At 46.2% G+C, this 13,650-nt stretch overlaps 1 protein-coding gene across 2 annotated transcripts; it reads left to right on the forward strand.

The window, feature by feature from the left end:
- Positions 1 to 1,436: 1,436 nt before the first annotated feature.
- On the forward strand, positions 1,437 to 10,765 carry TNFAIP1 (TNF alpha induced protein 1). Of its 2 annotated transcripts, none has more exons than XM_065418409.1 (6): positions 1,437 to 1,650; positions 4,725 to 4,894; positions 6,072 to 6,161; positions 6,258 to 6,321; positions 9,292 to 9,416; positions 10,547 to 10,765. In XM_065418409.1, the coding sequence occupies exons 1-6, from the start codon at positions 1,437 to 1,439 to the stop codon at positions 10,763 to 10,765; spliced, it is 882 nt and encodes a 293-aa protein (XP_065274481.1). The 2 variants fall into 2 exon arrangements, with proteins under 2 accessions (XP_065274481.1, XP_065274480.1); XM_065418408.1 differs by having other exon boundaries at positions 6,258 to 6,310; positions 9,221 to 9,416.
- The last annotated feature ends 2,885 nt before the right edge of the window (positions 10,766 to 13,650 follow it).

Consider the following 13,650-nt stretch of genomic DNA (forward strand, 5'->3'; position numbering starts at 1 on the left):
GCAAGGGTGGGGCTCAGACTGGATTAGTGACAGGTTAGCTTAGTTTCTCATCTGCACTCATCAGTAAGGGATGTTCCAGCAAACAGATCCCAAACAGTTTTCTCCATCTTAGAACTCTAATACAGCATCAGCTACCCTACCTGCTAGGATGCCGCAGGAACAACTATGTCTGGGTAAGGATGTACCAAGAAATGGAGTATGGATGGAGAAATGGAATGGCCCAAACTGTGATTACTGGGTTTAATTGTAATCGTTGAAAACGGAGACTGCCACAGCTGCTGTACAGCTTTCCAATTAAAAGAAAAGATCTACAAGCTGTTATTTCAGCTAGCGGAAGTGCAGGAAACTCTCCTATTGTGTAGGATAGGGTCTGAGCAAGACGTGTAATATCCTTCTGGGAAGCTGAGGGAGAGCAGAGTTCCTGCCACTGCACAGATACGTTCAGACTGCAGTATTTCCCAGTGAGTTCAGGTCTGGTTGATGGCTAAGCTTTGCAAAGTCCAGAAAAGCTTTATTTGGCTAAATGGGGTGGAAGCGCCATTATTTTCAATTGATCATTTGAAATAAGCTGCAGAGTTTTGTCTCATATTGAAAAGAGAATCAAAACCAAATTTTTTTGCGCAGGCTCCTTTGTTAAACACTTACCAAACGCCAGGCCTGATTATTTTCTCATGACTTTGTTGTGAGGAAAGAGCTCATTTCCCGACACATTTGTAATTAGGCATGCACTCAAACCTTGACGTTGAAACTCAGAGAATTGTTCTATAGTTTCCCTATTTCAGTCCTTCATTCAGCCTTTCAGTTATGTCTGCTAATAATACCTTGTCTTTCTTATCAAAGTGGTTTATAAACATACATTAAGACCAGCAATGTTCCTGGCTGGCTACTAAAATAAAGTCCAAATTCTGTCTGTTTATCCCCGTCCTCCTTTTTCCCCTTTCTTTTAATCATCTTAGGTGGGATTTTTAAAAGTGCCCTAGCTCTGCTCCCATTGAAGTCAATGGAAGTTATTGTCTTCAGTGAGAACAGTAACAGTGCCAGACCAACACTGAGTGCGGTCAAAAACTGTAGAGCTTGGCTAATAAAAACCGATGCAGATTCCCTCAGAACTCCGTTGCGGAAGCTACCCAGCTTGCTAGGTGTTGGTAACAATCCACCTAGGCTAGCTTTGACGTGGGAACCTCAGGGTGAGAGACTGTATCCTCTTAAGTCCCCTCCCTTCTTTGATGCAAGCTGCATGTTTCATTGCGGACAGTAATTCTAGGCTTCCTCCTTGATCTCATCCTCTTCTTGTTTCTAACTCCACCCAGGACTTGAGCGACTTATGACCATTCCTACCCTGCCCTCCCCATCCGGCAATTCGTGACCCCTCCCCAACCACGGCGGAATCCATCAAGCCAACCCTCTGCAGAGTCGTCATCTACTTGCAGAAGGAGATGTCTGGGGACACGTGCCTGACCACCATCTGCCGATCTTCAGGAGCCAAGCCCAAAACCTGCAGCTTCAAAGAGGGTAGCCTGGGCAACAAGTATGTGCGGCTCAACGTTGGGGGCTCCTTGTACTACACCACAGTGCAGGTGCTGACCAGGCATGACACCATGCTGAAGGCCATGTTCAGTGGCAGGATGGAAGTACTGACTGACAAGGAAGGTAAGGGAGCACCGACTGGAGCCGCATGCGTGTCTGAGACTAGGCCCAGGTCTACACTAGCGGGGGGGTTGACCTAAGATATGCAACTTCAGCTACGCGAATAGCATAGCTGAAGTCAGCGTATCTTAGGTCGACTTACCTGGCCGTGAGGATGGCGGCGAATCGACCGCTGCCACTCCCCTGTCGACTCTGCTTCCGTCTCTCGCGAGCTGGAGTTCCGGAGTCGACGGGGAGCGCGATCGGGGATCAATTTTACACTAGACGCGATAAATCGATCCGGCGGGTAGTGAAGACCTGCCCTAGGACTCAGTCAATGCATGGGATATAGGCGGAGATTTCTTTTCAAAGGCACCAAGGAGAGTAAACTTCCCCCTTCATTACCAACATTAGTTGGAGCAAGGAATCATTCGCTCTACTTCTGTCGCAGCTGGTATGTGGATGGCTTACGCTGCTGTCAGGACTGAACATATGCGTGTGGGTTGGCACTCATATGATCTTGTGTCGAGGCATCAATTGAAATGTGGGAAGGGGGCAGACAAGTGGCAGCACTTTTTATTGTTTTAAGCTCAGACCCGTGTTGCCAAACCGAGGTGCTGTTTTTTGGTCTCCGTGGCATGTGCTACTTGTTGATTCTGATATTCATATAATTGAATTGAGGTAGCATTTAAAGGCCACAGTCAGGGATCAGGGCCACATTGTACTGTGCACATGGATAATAAAAAAGATAGTCGATGCCCCAATGAGTTTACAGTCTAAACGAGTTTAACTCGGCAGCTTTATTTAAATAGGAGAACAAGGAAGAGCATCCGTATGAGCAGTGGCCATGAATGCTTTCACATGCCGCCTAGCAATGGGCTAGGCCAAACTACATGTTTAGGAGCAGAAAAAATGTGGGCTCAGTAGAGTTGTGGAATTATGTTGAGAGACAGAGAGAGAGAGAATGTCCCTGATTGGGGCCCTCTAGATACACTCGCTCAATACAAATATAAGCAAAAGCAGGAAAAAAATCTATTTGCGCATCCCAGGGAAGAATGATCTTGCGTGTTGAGAGTGTGGGCTTGGGAACGTGGGGATTTGGATTCTAGCCCCTGCTGTGCCATGTATTTATTGTGACTTTGGGAAAATCGCTTAATCTCTTGGTATTTCATATTGCTCATTTACACATAGAGGTTGCACTGGTTAAACTAAAGGGGCGATATTGCACCAGGTTTAAACTAACTCAGTTCAACTTTGTGTATGGATATTGTACTTTGGTATGAAGCTGGCATATATCAGTGTAGTGTGCCTGTCAAATACTCAGTTTAACTAAATCGCTGTGATAGCATATCTTTAGTGTGTTAGACCAGATCTGAAAAGGGGAGAGTGATACCACCCTAAGTGTGCAGGGACGCCAATCTGCTAATATTTGTAAAGCTCTGTGAGATCCAGGTATGTAAGACACTGTAGAAATCCAAAGTGGTGGTGGTGGTGTTCATCCCCTGTTAATGTAAGATATTGACTCATTGCAAATTCTTGCCCTCCTTGCATGTTAACTCCACATTAGAACGCCTGTTATGCAAGACAGTTCAGGCGGATGCTTCCTGCTGCTGTTTGCAGCCTACGCGAGCGTTGTTTGATGGCAAGTTCTACATCCTTCTCCACAACGAATGAGGCACCTGTGCTGAGTTTTTTCCTGTTCAGTGGCTTTCCTGCATTTCTCCCTGCATATACAGAATGGCCTTTCCCTCACTGGTTTCACTGGCCTGTTCTATATCTTGGCATCTGTGGAATGCTGCTTTGATTTCTCTCTCAAGAACTGGGAAAGAGGACTGGTGAAACCTCTGCCAAATGCCAGCAGGTGGTGTGCAGAACTTAGACTCAGATCCATTTAGAATTTGCAAACGCTTTTGGCAAGTCGCCTCTAGTTTTTCTGACACTTTCTTAGTACTAAGCGGCCTGGCAATACTGCATCTGCTTCTCTGCATGGCAACGTACATTGGCAGGAGTCTTCCCATCCCTTGTAGAGGGTTAAGGGAAGAGTCATGTATTTTCACTTAGCTTTTATTATTGAATTATGCATATTTGTTGTAAACACTTGAAGAATATTTAATTGCTTTAAAATATTTGTTATTACACCAGTCCAATAGATCTCTCTTATTGCTGAACACCTAGATCTTGATATATATTCATGTTTGAGCGTATCATGTTCTCTAGGCGCAAAGGTTAAAAATCACAAAATCCATTCCAACAACTTAAAAAAAAAAAATCAAATAGGACTCCTGAAAAGGCTTCCCACCCCAAACTCACTCTCATGACTATTATTTTGGAGTTTGGGTTCCAGGGTTCACTGCATTTCACGTGGCTGTACTGTTCTGGCACCATGCAATGTTTCTGTTTGCCCACACAACCTCTAGGCCACAGAAATCACTCAGACATGAAGGCAGTAAGAACCAACTTCTCTGGTATAGTGCTGAGCTTCTTAAAAAAAATTGCCCCACATTTAACAATAAGCATTTTTCTAAGATCTAACTGCCTAAACAGTCAGTTAAACAGAACTACTGTAATAGTGCCAACTGGTAACTTCCTATAATATTTAAATGGATCCATGTCCCCAGTTGATTGGAATCTAATATGGAGAAGACGAGGCACAGAAAACAGTTCTGGGATGAAAGTGTGTGGATTGATCAGTGCACTAGAAAACAATGCACTAGGATTCTTACGGGGTCTTTTTTGTCCCTCTTAGTGAAAGCCTGAGTATTTTCAGATTCTTTCATCTAGGTCTTATTAGGCTTTGGAATCTGCGTGGAATCTTTTTCCTTTTGGGAGGTTGGTGGTTGGACCATTGAGAAGAGCAATTCCTCTGTCAGTTTCTCTTCTGTGGGCCAGATCTAGCTCCCCTGAAGTCAAAAAGACTCCCACTGACTACCTTGGGAATTTGGTCAAGCTCCATTGCAAGAGACACTCGGAAAATGGATTATCCACAGATGAGGCCTGAGAGCTGTTGCTGAGATTCTCTGTTTTGCCTCCTTGCTGAGCTGCTGCTGGCCTCCCTTGGTACGACGCGGCACTCAAATGTTGTGGTGTTTGTCTTTCAGGGTGGATCCTTATAGACCGTTGTGGGAAACACTTTGGTGTGATTTTAAATTACCTCCGAGACGACACTATCGCGCTTCCAAAAAACAGGCAGGAGATCAAAGAGCTGATGGCAGAAGCGAAATATTACCTAATTCAGGGCTTAGTAGACATGTGCCAGGCAGCTCTCCAGGTAAGATGTGGCAGCAGCCTGAGGTTTTTTCACTTCTAAAAATTATTGGGGACCTACCTTCTGTTGTACGTACTTTAAAAATGCTTGTGTTTAAATGAGGTACTGGTGCAACTCCAGGGGATGGCTGATATCAGGTCTGAAATGTCTAAAATCAGTTTTGATCCCCATCTGGGTCTCTTTCCAAGGCAGATAAACTGAGAGACATACCTCTTGCTCTTTTGGATACGAGCTTAAAACCATGTTGTGTCCAGGCAGAGCAGAGAACTAAGTGTTCTGTGATGCTTCTTGTTAGAGAAGGGATTTGGAATGATCACTAGGGCAAAATATCCCCAGCTAATCCCACTATTTGCTCCTGGCTTCCACCCTAGAGGGGGCGGAAGTGTGTACGTGGCTTGTGAAGCACTTTGGGAATAAGGTGCTATTGCAGCCTAAAGAGAGGCAGGATGGTCCAGTGGTTAGAGCCTACGACTTGGGAGACCTGAGTTCAAGTCCTTGCCGCGCCACAAACTCCCTTGTGTGACCTTGGGCAAGTCACAGCTTCTCTGGGCCTCCTTTCTGTAAACTGGAGATAGTGGCATTTCCCTGCCCCCTAGGGGTGTTGAGAGAATTAAAGATTGTGAGATGCTCCAATACTACAGTAAAGGGGCCATGTAAGTAGATAGACAACGGATTTTGATTTTTTTTTAATATATTTTCTACTCAAGAAACCAGTAGTTGGTGCTATAGCTCGTTACATAAGGAAGCTGGAGTTAGCGTCTGCTACAAGCAATAGCTTGTTGCTTGTACAACAAAGGGTTTGGGTCCATTTCAGCGAGGTGCATTTCTCTCCAGCAAATGTGTGATTCATGATGACTGATCTACCGTGGGCAGTTGATAAAACCGGCCCAAGCATTTTCCCCTGCCCCCTTTGTCAAAGGGGCTAGAACATCACAGCCCCTGAACACAAACCCACAGCAGGCTCGGAGTCGTTGCTGTAGGTAGGAATGACATCCATTTGCATCCGAATGTTTCAATTATCATGGCCTTTCGGGGCTAAGGAACATCTCTGCTGTATTTCTGGGTTGCAGATCACGGTAATATGGTGGGGTTACTATAGCAACGTCATGCTCTTTCTCTGCATTGGAGGGCTGGGGAACAGGGCCCACGTTAATTATACCTCTTATTTTATTTGAACCAGGACAAGAAAGACTCGTACGAGCCCGTCTGTAACATCCCCATCATCACGTCTCCAAAGGAAGAAGAGAGGCTCATCGAATCCTCCATGAAAGTAACTGCTTTTCCATCACCACTCGCTGCATTTCTGCCAACCTCTTTACAGTACACCACTCACCTGCCCTGCCTTTGTTCTTTTCTCTCCTCACAGCCTGTTGTCAAGCTGCTTTATAACAGGAGCAACAACAAATATTCCTACACCAGGTATGTCTTGAGTGTTCCACGTGGACGGTAAAAGTTCCTCGTAAGCTACTGGGGCTGGGTGTGCAAGGGCCTGATTCTCCTCTTCCAGGAGTGTTTCTCCATGCACCTGAGTGCAGTTTCTCTTGATTGACAGAGGATGATCAGGCTCCTTGGGGTGCAGGGGGAATGCAGCCTGTTAGAGCTCCGCGTGTGGGTAGTGGAGGTGGAGGTGGCTGTCTCTCAAAGTGCTCAGAGAAGCATGACTACTATTAACACTGGCTGAAGCCAGGTAGAGTAAGGCAATGCAGGGTAAACTTCCACCCCCATGCTGCAATGCTAATGCAGTTGTGACCTGTACCTTCCTCTGCCGTTCAATTCCTGAGCTCCTGTGCAGCCCTGCTAACCCACCTCGGTCCTGACCTACAGCACCCCTAGTTATTCCAGCCCCACCCCTTTTGAAATCAATTAATTACATAGTCGTAAAGGAGATGTAAAAGGCAGAGATGTAAAACATATCAGAGCAGGAACTGCCCCTGTACGGCTCTAGCATTAAGGATAGTTGCTCTTTTTGTGTGTCACTGAGGGAAGAAACAGAGTGTGGTTTGGGTTCTGTGGTGTAACTCTTGTGACACCCCCCGCCCTCAGTGCCACACCGCTGCCAAAGTGGCTCCTGATTTTCCCAGATCAGGAGCTTGAAGCAACACAGCCAGCCCTGGGGGGGGAGAGGGGGGGGGGCACAGAATTTTAGCCATTTGCCTGTTCGTTCTGAGACACCGTCATGGAGGTTTTGTCAACCTCCTTGAGTCTCTAGACATGTGTGCTGTTTGTCTGCCAGAGAGATGGATTCTAAAAACGTGTAACTGCAGGTGGCCACTAGGGAATGCTAGAGAGTGGCACATTCATCATCCAGCTGGGGTCTGTTTTTTCCGTGGTGCTCCTGGCCATGTTTCCCTTTATTACCCAGCGACGATGCTGCGCTAAGGACAAAATAGCATATTAGTGAGAAGGGGTCTGAAGTCGGAGAGGCACTGATGAGAGCGACAGAAGCCTGGAGCTGTACGCAAGGACGGCTCAGTTAACTTGAGCTTCTAATTACTCCTTTTGCTTGGCTTTTTATGCCTTGATGGCAGCTGTATGAGGCATCTCTTTATAGACACTATATCTTACCAGGATAAAAAATATTCTCCCCCGCCCTGCCAATTCTTCCCAATCCTCATCAGTGAAGACCGCTTGCTCGCTTACTGTATCAGTAAGGAGACAATGTGACAGAATGTTTTAGGAGTCAGGACTCCTGGGTTCTTTTCCCAGCTCTGCCACTTGCTCTGTTACCTTGGCAAAACACTTAAAGCCTCTATTTCCCCACCTATAAAATGGTGACAATTACCCATCATCATGAAAAATACCTACAGAAGAATCTCCAAGGTGCTGCATAAGCACAAAGTATGATTTTTCTAGGGTTTTAAGGGTTGTCCATTTTACTATGTTGCTTCTACAGCTCTTTTTCTCGCCTGGCGACCTCTCCCTCCCCCTCCAGGTTTGGAGGCCTCTGAAGTTTGCCCAAGTTAGTTTGGCCCGGGATGATGCAGTGGCTTGGTTTTGCCACAGTACGTCTGAAGACCATTAGCTGAATGCCAGACCAAATCATTCAGCCAATACTAAACGCTGAACTTCGACACTTCTAGGATTCGGGACCAATCGGTCTCACGCCCCAGAGAGCGGAAGCCTTTGGCCTGCGCTATTCCACCCGTCCTCAGTTTTGATCGCAAATGGTTCTCAGGCCTCTAAAGCGAATACTCACTGCCTTAGAGCCTGCGTCTGCCACCCTTCTCATGGGGAGTGCCTCGCTTCACAGCTAGTCCCACTGTCCTCAGCAGGGCTACTAGGGTTTATCTTCACGTACAGTACTGCACCAGTGCTGTAGTGCTCTAGTGAAGACGTTACTTTGCCGACGGGACAGCTTCTCCCTTAGGCGTAGTTAATCCACCTCCCTTAGAGGCGGTAGCTAGGTGATCGGAGAAGCTCTCCGGTCAACATAGCGCTGTTTACACAGAGGGTTACGTCTGTATAACTGTTGCTCAGGGGTGTGGACTTTTCACACTTCTGAGCGACGTAGTTATACCAATATAGGTTTGTAGTGTGGATGTGGCCCTTGTGGAGTACCATGGGGTGAGGCACCAGCATGTGGATTGAATCTGGGGCTCTGGACCCAAAAGCATGAGCCTTGACTGCCTGAGCTAAAATACCAGGTCTGTTAGCCAAGGCCTCCGCAGGCTCATCAACCTCAGTGTGGCCAAGCCATACATGAGGGGGACAGAGCACCGCTCCGAGTGGGTTACATACGTTTGGCTGAACTGGGCTGAAATTAATGCCAGAGTAGTAGGGGCCTGTCTTTTAGAGTTTGACCGTGTTGTTTACACGCCTTACAATGTGCATTACATGACATCATTACCAAGATAGGCTCAGGATCACGTGATATCTTTATTAAACTCAAATATATTTAAGCGATACAGAGGGTAAAAGTTTTCAAGAGCAGTTACGTCACTCTAGATGCTTTTGAAAAATGTGCCCTGTATCATTCTAGGTACAAGGAGGACAGTTCTACTCACACTTGGACACGTTCTGCTGACCCTTGCGTTGGCTCTCTGGGGTCATTTCCTGTTGCCATGCTAAATAGAACCATAGTACGCATATGATTTAATCAGCTCCGGCGTTGGTCAGGATGTAGGTTTAGATTGGTGCTATAATGACATAGGAAACTGCTACCATTATATTAATTACACCATTTGACCTCTAAAGGAGCATTTGCTAATAGGAGCCGTGCATCCTATTTGTGTTCCAAGTTGGCTGTTCTCCAGTGCATAGCAATGAGTCACTAGCTGTATCCTGCTAAACCACAAAGACCTTTTCACTGCCTTTGCTGCTGTGTTTCAGTAACTCGGACGATAACTTACTGAAGAACATCGAACTGTTCGATAAACTTTCTCTCCGCTTCAACGGCCGAGTCCTCTTCATTAAGGATGTTATAGGGGATGAAATCTGCTGCTGGTCTTTCTACGGACAGGGGCGGAAGCTCGCTGAGGTCTGTTGCACCTCGATAGTGTACGCCACGGAAAAGAAACAAACCAAGGTACTGGGAATTGTCCTCCTTGGATCTTGTGGTTAAGTAACAAAGTTGGTAGCGCTTTGCACAGCCATGTGAGATCTCTGAGACTCGGACCAGGTCAGTAGGAGAAGGTATGGTCATGGGTGGCCTCAACTCGCTGACTGAGTGCTGTTGATGGTCAATGAAATCCAAATGACTGGGGCCACTCATTGGCTAGCACAGTGGTTCCCCAACTTTTTACTGGTGACCCACCCAATTGCCTTTTGTCTGCATTATCCTTGCTCTCTTTCTCTCTCCAACGGTCTCAACCTTCCAGCCCCCTGAGTCTCACTCTTCCAGCCCTGCCTCATCCGATGTCTACCAGGCTGCCATCTGTCTGCTCACTGACTCAAGCTACTTCTTCCGTGCTACTGCTGTCCAGATCCTGCTCCCTATGCCACTGCTCGGGGGAAGCGAGAGCATGGGAGGGAGGGACTGTCTCTGGGGCATGTGTGACCCACTTAGACCTTTCCTGTGACTCACTGGTGGGTTGGGACCCACTGCTTGGAAAACACTTGGCTAGCAAGCTGCATTCTGTCCTGGGCATATCAGTATCCAAAAGATGCTGGCAGATTGAACAGAATCCAGAGAAGAGCAAAATATGGTTAGGTCAGTGGAAGGAATAAATAAGGAGGAAAGACTGAGAGAGGGGATTTCAATTTGGGCTGAATATTAACTGTTTTAAGAAGAAAAATGTGTTGCTTTGTTGTTAATTACAACGTGATCAATCTAGAGTAATTCCTCTGGCCTCAACAGAGGTACTTCTGATTTGCACGTGTGCCGGTGAGACTAGAATGAGATCAGACTGTGCAGTTCAGTATCAGAAATGACATCCTGACAATGAGATGTGGTAGATTCTGCAGGAGTCTCCCAAGAGAAGTGGCAGATGGCCCGAGAGTTGGGACATCAAAACCTAGGCTAGTGAAAGCACTAGAGAATGTAAAGTAAAATCGTACCCTGGGGGATGCGATGAGATTATCTCTCAGGTCTCTTCTGCCTTTTTACATCCATCCTCATGTGCATTCGCATTTGAAATTCCTTCACCAATAAGCAGTAGAGCGGCTCCTGTCTTGTTACCCAGTCTGCATCAGGAAAACATGCTATCTCTTCCCTAGGTTGAGTTCCCCGAAGCGCGTATCTACGAGGAGACACTAAACGTTTTACTTTATGAAACTCCACGTGTACCTGACAACTCCCTGCTGGAGGCGACGAGCCGGAACCGAAGCCAGGCATCTCACAGCGAGGACGATGAGGGCTTTGAACTGCGCGACCGAGTGCGCCGCATCCACGTGAAGAGATACAGCACTTACGACGACCGGCAGCTTGGCCACTAGCCTGCTGGCAGAGGAGAAACGGTTTGCTTTGTTCATAGAGCTTAACGAATATGTGGAGTTAGTCCGGGAAGCAGGGGATTGATCCTCAGATGGTTTCAGTGCTTCCTAGAGAAGCAGCTCGGCATCTGGGCATGCAAACCAAAGGCAACACTTAAGGCCAGAGGCTTTTAGAGTCATTGTGACATTTACTTGTGTACCATGCGGTGTAAATAGAGCAGTTCTTCATGTGCCGCGGATGGGCGGGGATCCCAAGGACCTGTCTGTGGAGCTCATTTGTTCTGATATAGGTTGCAGCCACCAGGCATTGTCTGTCTTGTGAGAAGCGATGTATTTTTCCATTTGAGGATGTTTCTGTTTGAAAACCCATTGCCAGAGACACCGTAAGAGCTGTGTGCCCTGGAATTGCTTAGTTTTTAAATTCTGTTACAAAGGATGCCCTGTGGGATTCGAACACTAGCACGTTTAGCAAACGCTACCTCTCGCTGGCCAAGCTACTCTTTCCTTCTGGAGCAAGTAGTTAGATTCCCATGACATGAGAGAGGGTGTGTTTCCCCTTTTGTGCAAGGATCACCCTTGGTGCTGAAACTGCTTAGCCTGTCTCACTTTAAACCAAGTTTTTAGGACTCAAGCTAACAAATGGTCCAAATGGGGGAAATTTAGAGAGTAAATATTAAATGATGTGATTATTAAGAAAAAAAAATCCTAAAGGTGAGGGTGTGGGTATGGTGAAGCTTACAAGAAAACAGAGCCCTGGCGAAATCATGGGCATAGTGGGACCCCTACCCTCTGGGGCTTTGGGTGGGGCAGGAACCCTGTGTTAATAGATCCTGAGGAATTGAGGGAATCTCTCTAGAATTAGTCACTAGATCAAGAGGGCCCCTAAGCACTGCTTGGTGTCATCTTTCCTCAAGCTAGGAAAAAAACAGGGTGATTGAGGGAAAATAACTAAAGTGTAGACCAAAGAAAGCTTCTTAGCGCATTCACTCTCGCACAGTTGGAGTTGTCCATGTGTTTCTGTTCTAAGTCCCCTCTGAGGCCAGGAGGTGGGAGTGGAGCTCTATCTCTGCACAGCCCCGGGACTTTTTATATTGAATTTTAAACCGTTTCTTCAGCTGACATTTTTTTATAATTATGTTTTTAAAAAAATCTTTTGTGATTCAAATGGTTTTTTAAACATATATTTAAAAAAAGAGCTGACGTGTCAAGTGTGTACCCCTCCCTTCTTGGTACTATAGTGTCAACTCTCTTTGGACTTAGGGTTTTTTGGACTTGAGCTTTGATCTTAAACGTGACTATCCAGTGAGAGAACATGATGGTCCCAACTTATTTGGTAGCCCAGATGAAAACTTAAGGGCTTGATTTTTCTGAAGTTCTGAGCCCCCACAACTCCAGCTGAAACCAGTGGGAGATGCAGGTGTTCAGCGCACCTGAAAATCAAGCCCAAAGTTTTCCTGTCTCTCTCCCCCTTGAGGACAACTGGTGACCCCAGCTGGCACTTCAAACATCTGGGTTTGCTGACTAACCAAGGCAGCCAACTTTAGGCTTCAGATAAGAACTGGCCTCCGATCTCAATGTTTGGTGGTTGTTTGGGGGAGGGAGGGGCAGCCCTACTGCACACGGGAGATGACTATATAATGCGCAATTAGCTGTGTGCCCCGGTTCATTATTGCATCTAGGATTGTTTTAATGCAGGGCAGCAGTTTGTCTAGCAGCCAGCAATTAATTGCCACCCGTCTAGACTGGCTTGTTGCTTGCCTGGCGGTGCTGGATGGTAGGATTTTTCCGAGCTTCACTTTCCATTGCTTTCATGAGAAATTATTTCTTTTTTCTATTCATAGGAGAATTTGGGCTCAGTGTGTGGGGATGGGGGTGAGAATCACTGCTCGGGAATATCCTGATGTAACTGAACTGGTGCTGAGTGCAAAGCGTAGACAAGGGCATGCCTGGGTTTGTACCAATTCATCTGACTGAGACTCACCTCTATTCGTAATAGGTGCAAACCACAGCCTGCCCCGGCTTACGCTTAGGCATCAGCAGTGGTGCAGCTACGCTGGTTGCTACTCACCAAAGGCCGAGTTGGGGCTTGTCCCACGTGTAGACAAGGTTTCAATTTAGAAATGATGTTTTGGGGCCAAATCCAAGCAAGTTCCAGTTCAAGCAAGTAAGCTCCAATTTCTCAGGGTTTGACCCTTTGTTAATGCTCAAACTGGCTGACTTACCGTCTCAAAGAAAAAATACGGATTGTTTCCGAGGCCTTTTAAAATATGTGAATAGGCTGCAGCAGGTTGTGGGGGTTTTATTGCCTTCAGAGTAGTCTACGGGGAGAGAAATGAGGTTTGGATGCTAGACTGGCCTAGCCTCCCAGCATAATAAACCATTTAAAACCCGAGCTACTCAGCGCATTTAGTGTTCTCCCTGTCTCAAGACAAAGATCCCAATCTACAGCAGTCTGGTTAGACAAAAGATTTTGAATACTTCAACTACATAGAGCTTTTTCTTTGAAAAGTCATTAAATGGCCCATGGAATGTGGTGTTTAACAAATAATGCTTTCAGGTTACAGTGTTAAGTATATTTTATTTCCCTAGATGTATTTAAGCTATAAACTGAGTAAGATAGCGAATTGTTTTATTTATTAATTGGCAGATAAAATGCATAAACTTGGGTAATGGGGAAAAATATAGTCACATTTGAAAAAATTGGCCTAATTATTTTGGGTGCCCAACTTGAGACCTCTTAAATGAGCTTGATTTTTACAGGCCAGTTGGTCGGCGCATTCTGCAGATCAGTTCCCTTTAAGGAGTCTCAGGCTGGGCATGCAAAGTCATTAATCGTGTTTGAAAATCTTGGTCATAAGATCTTTCATCTCTAGGTCACCAGCTCAAAT

Source organism: Emys orbicularis, chromosome 17 (genome assembly GCF_028017835.1).
Source record: "Emys orbicularis isolate rEmyOrb1 chromosome 17, rEmyOrb1.hap1, whole genome shotgun sequence".
Taxonomy (NCBI): domain Eukaryota; kingdom Metazoa; phylum Chordata; order Testudines; family Emydidae; genus Emys; species Emys orbicularis.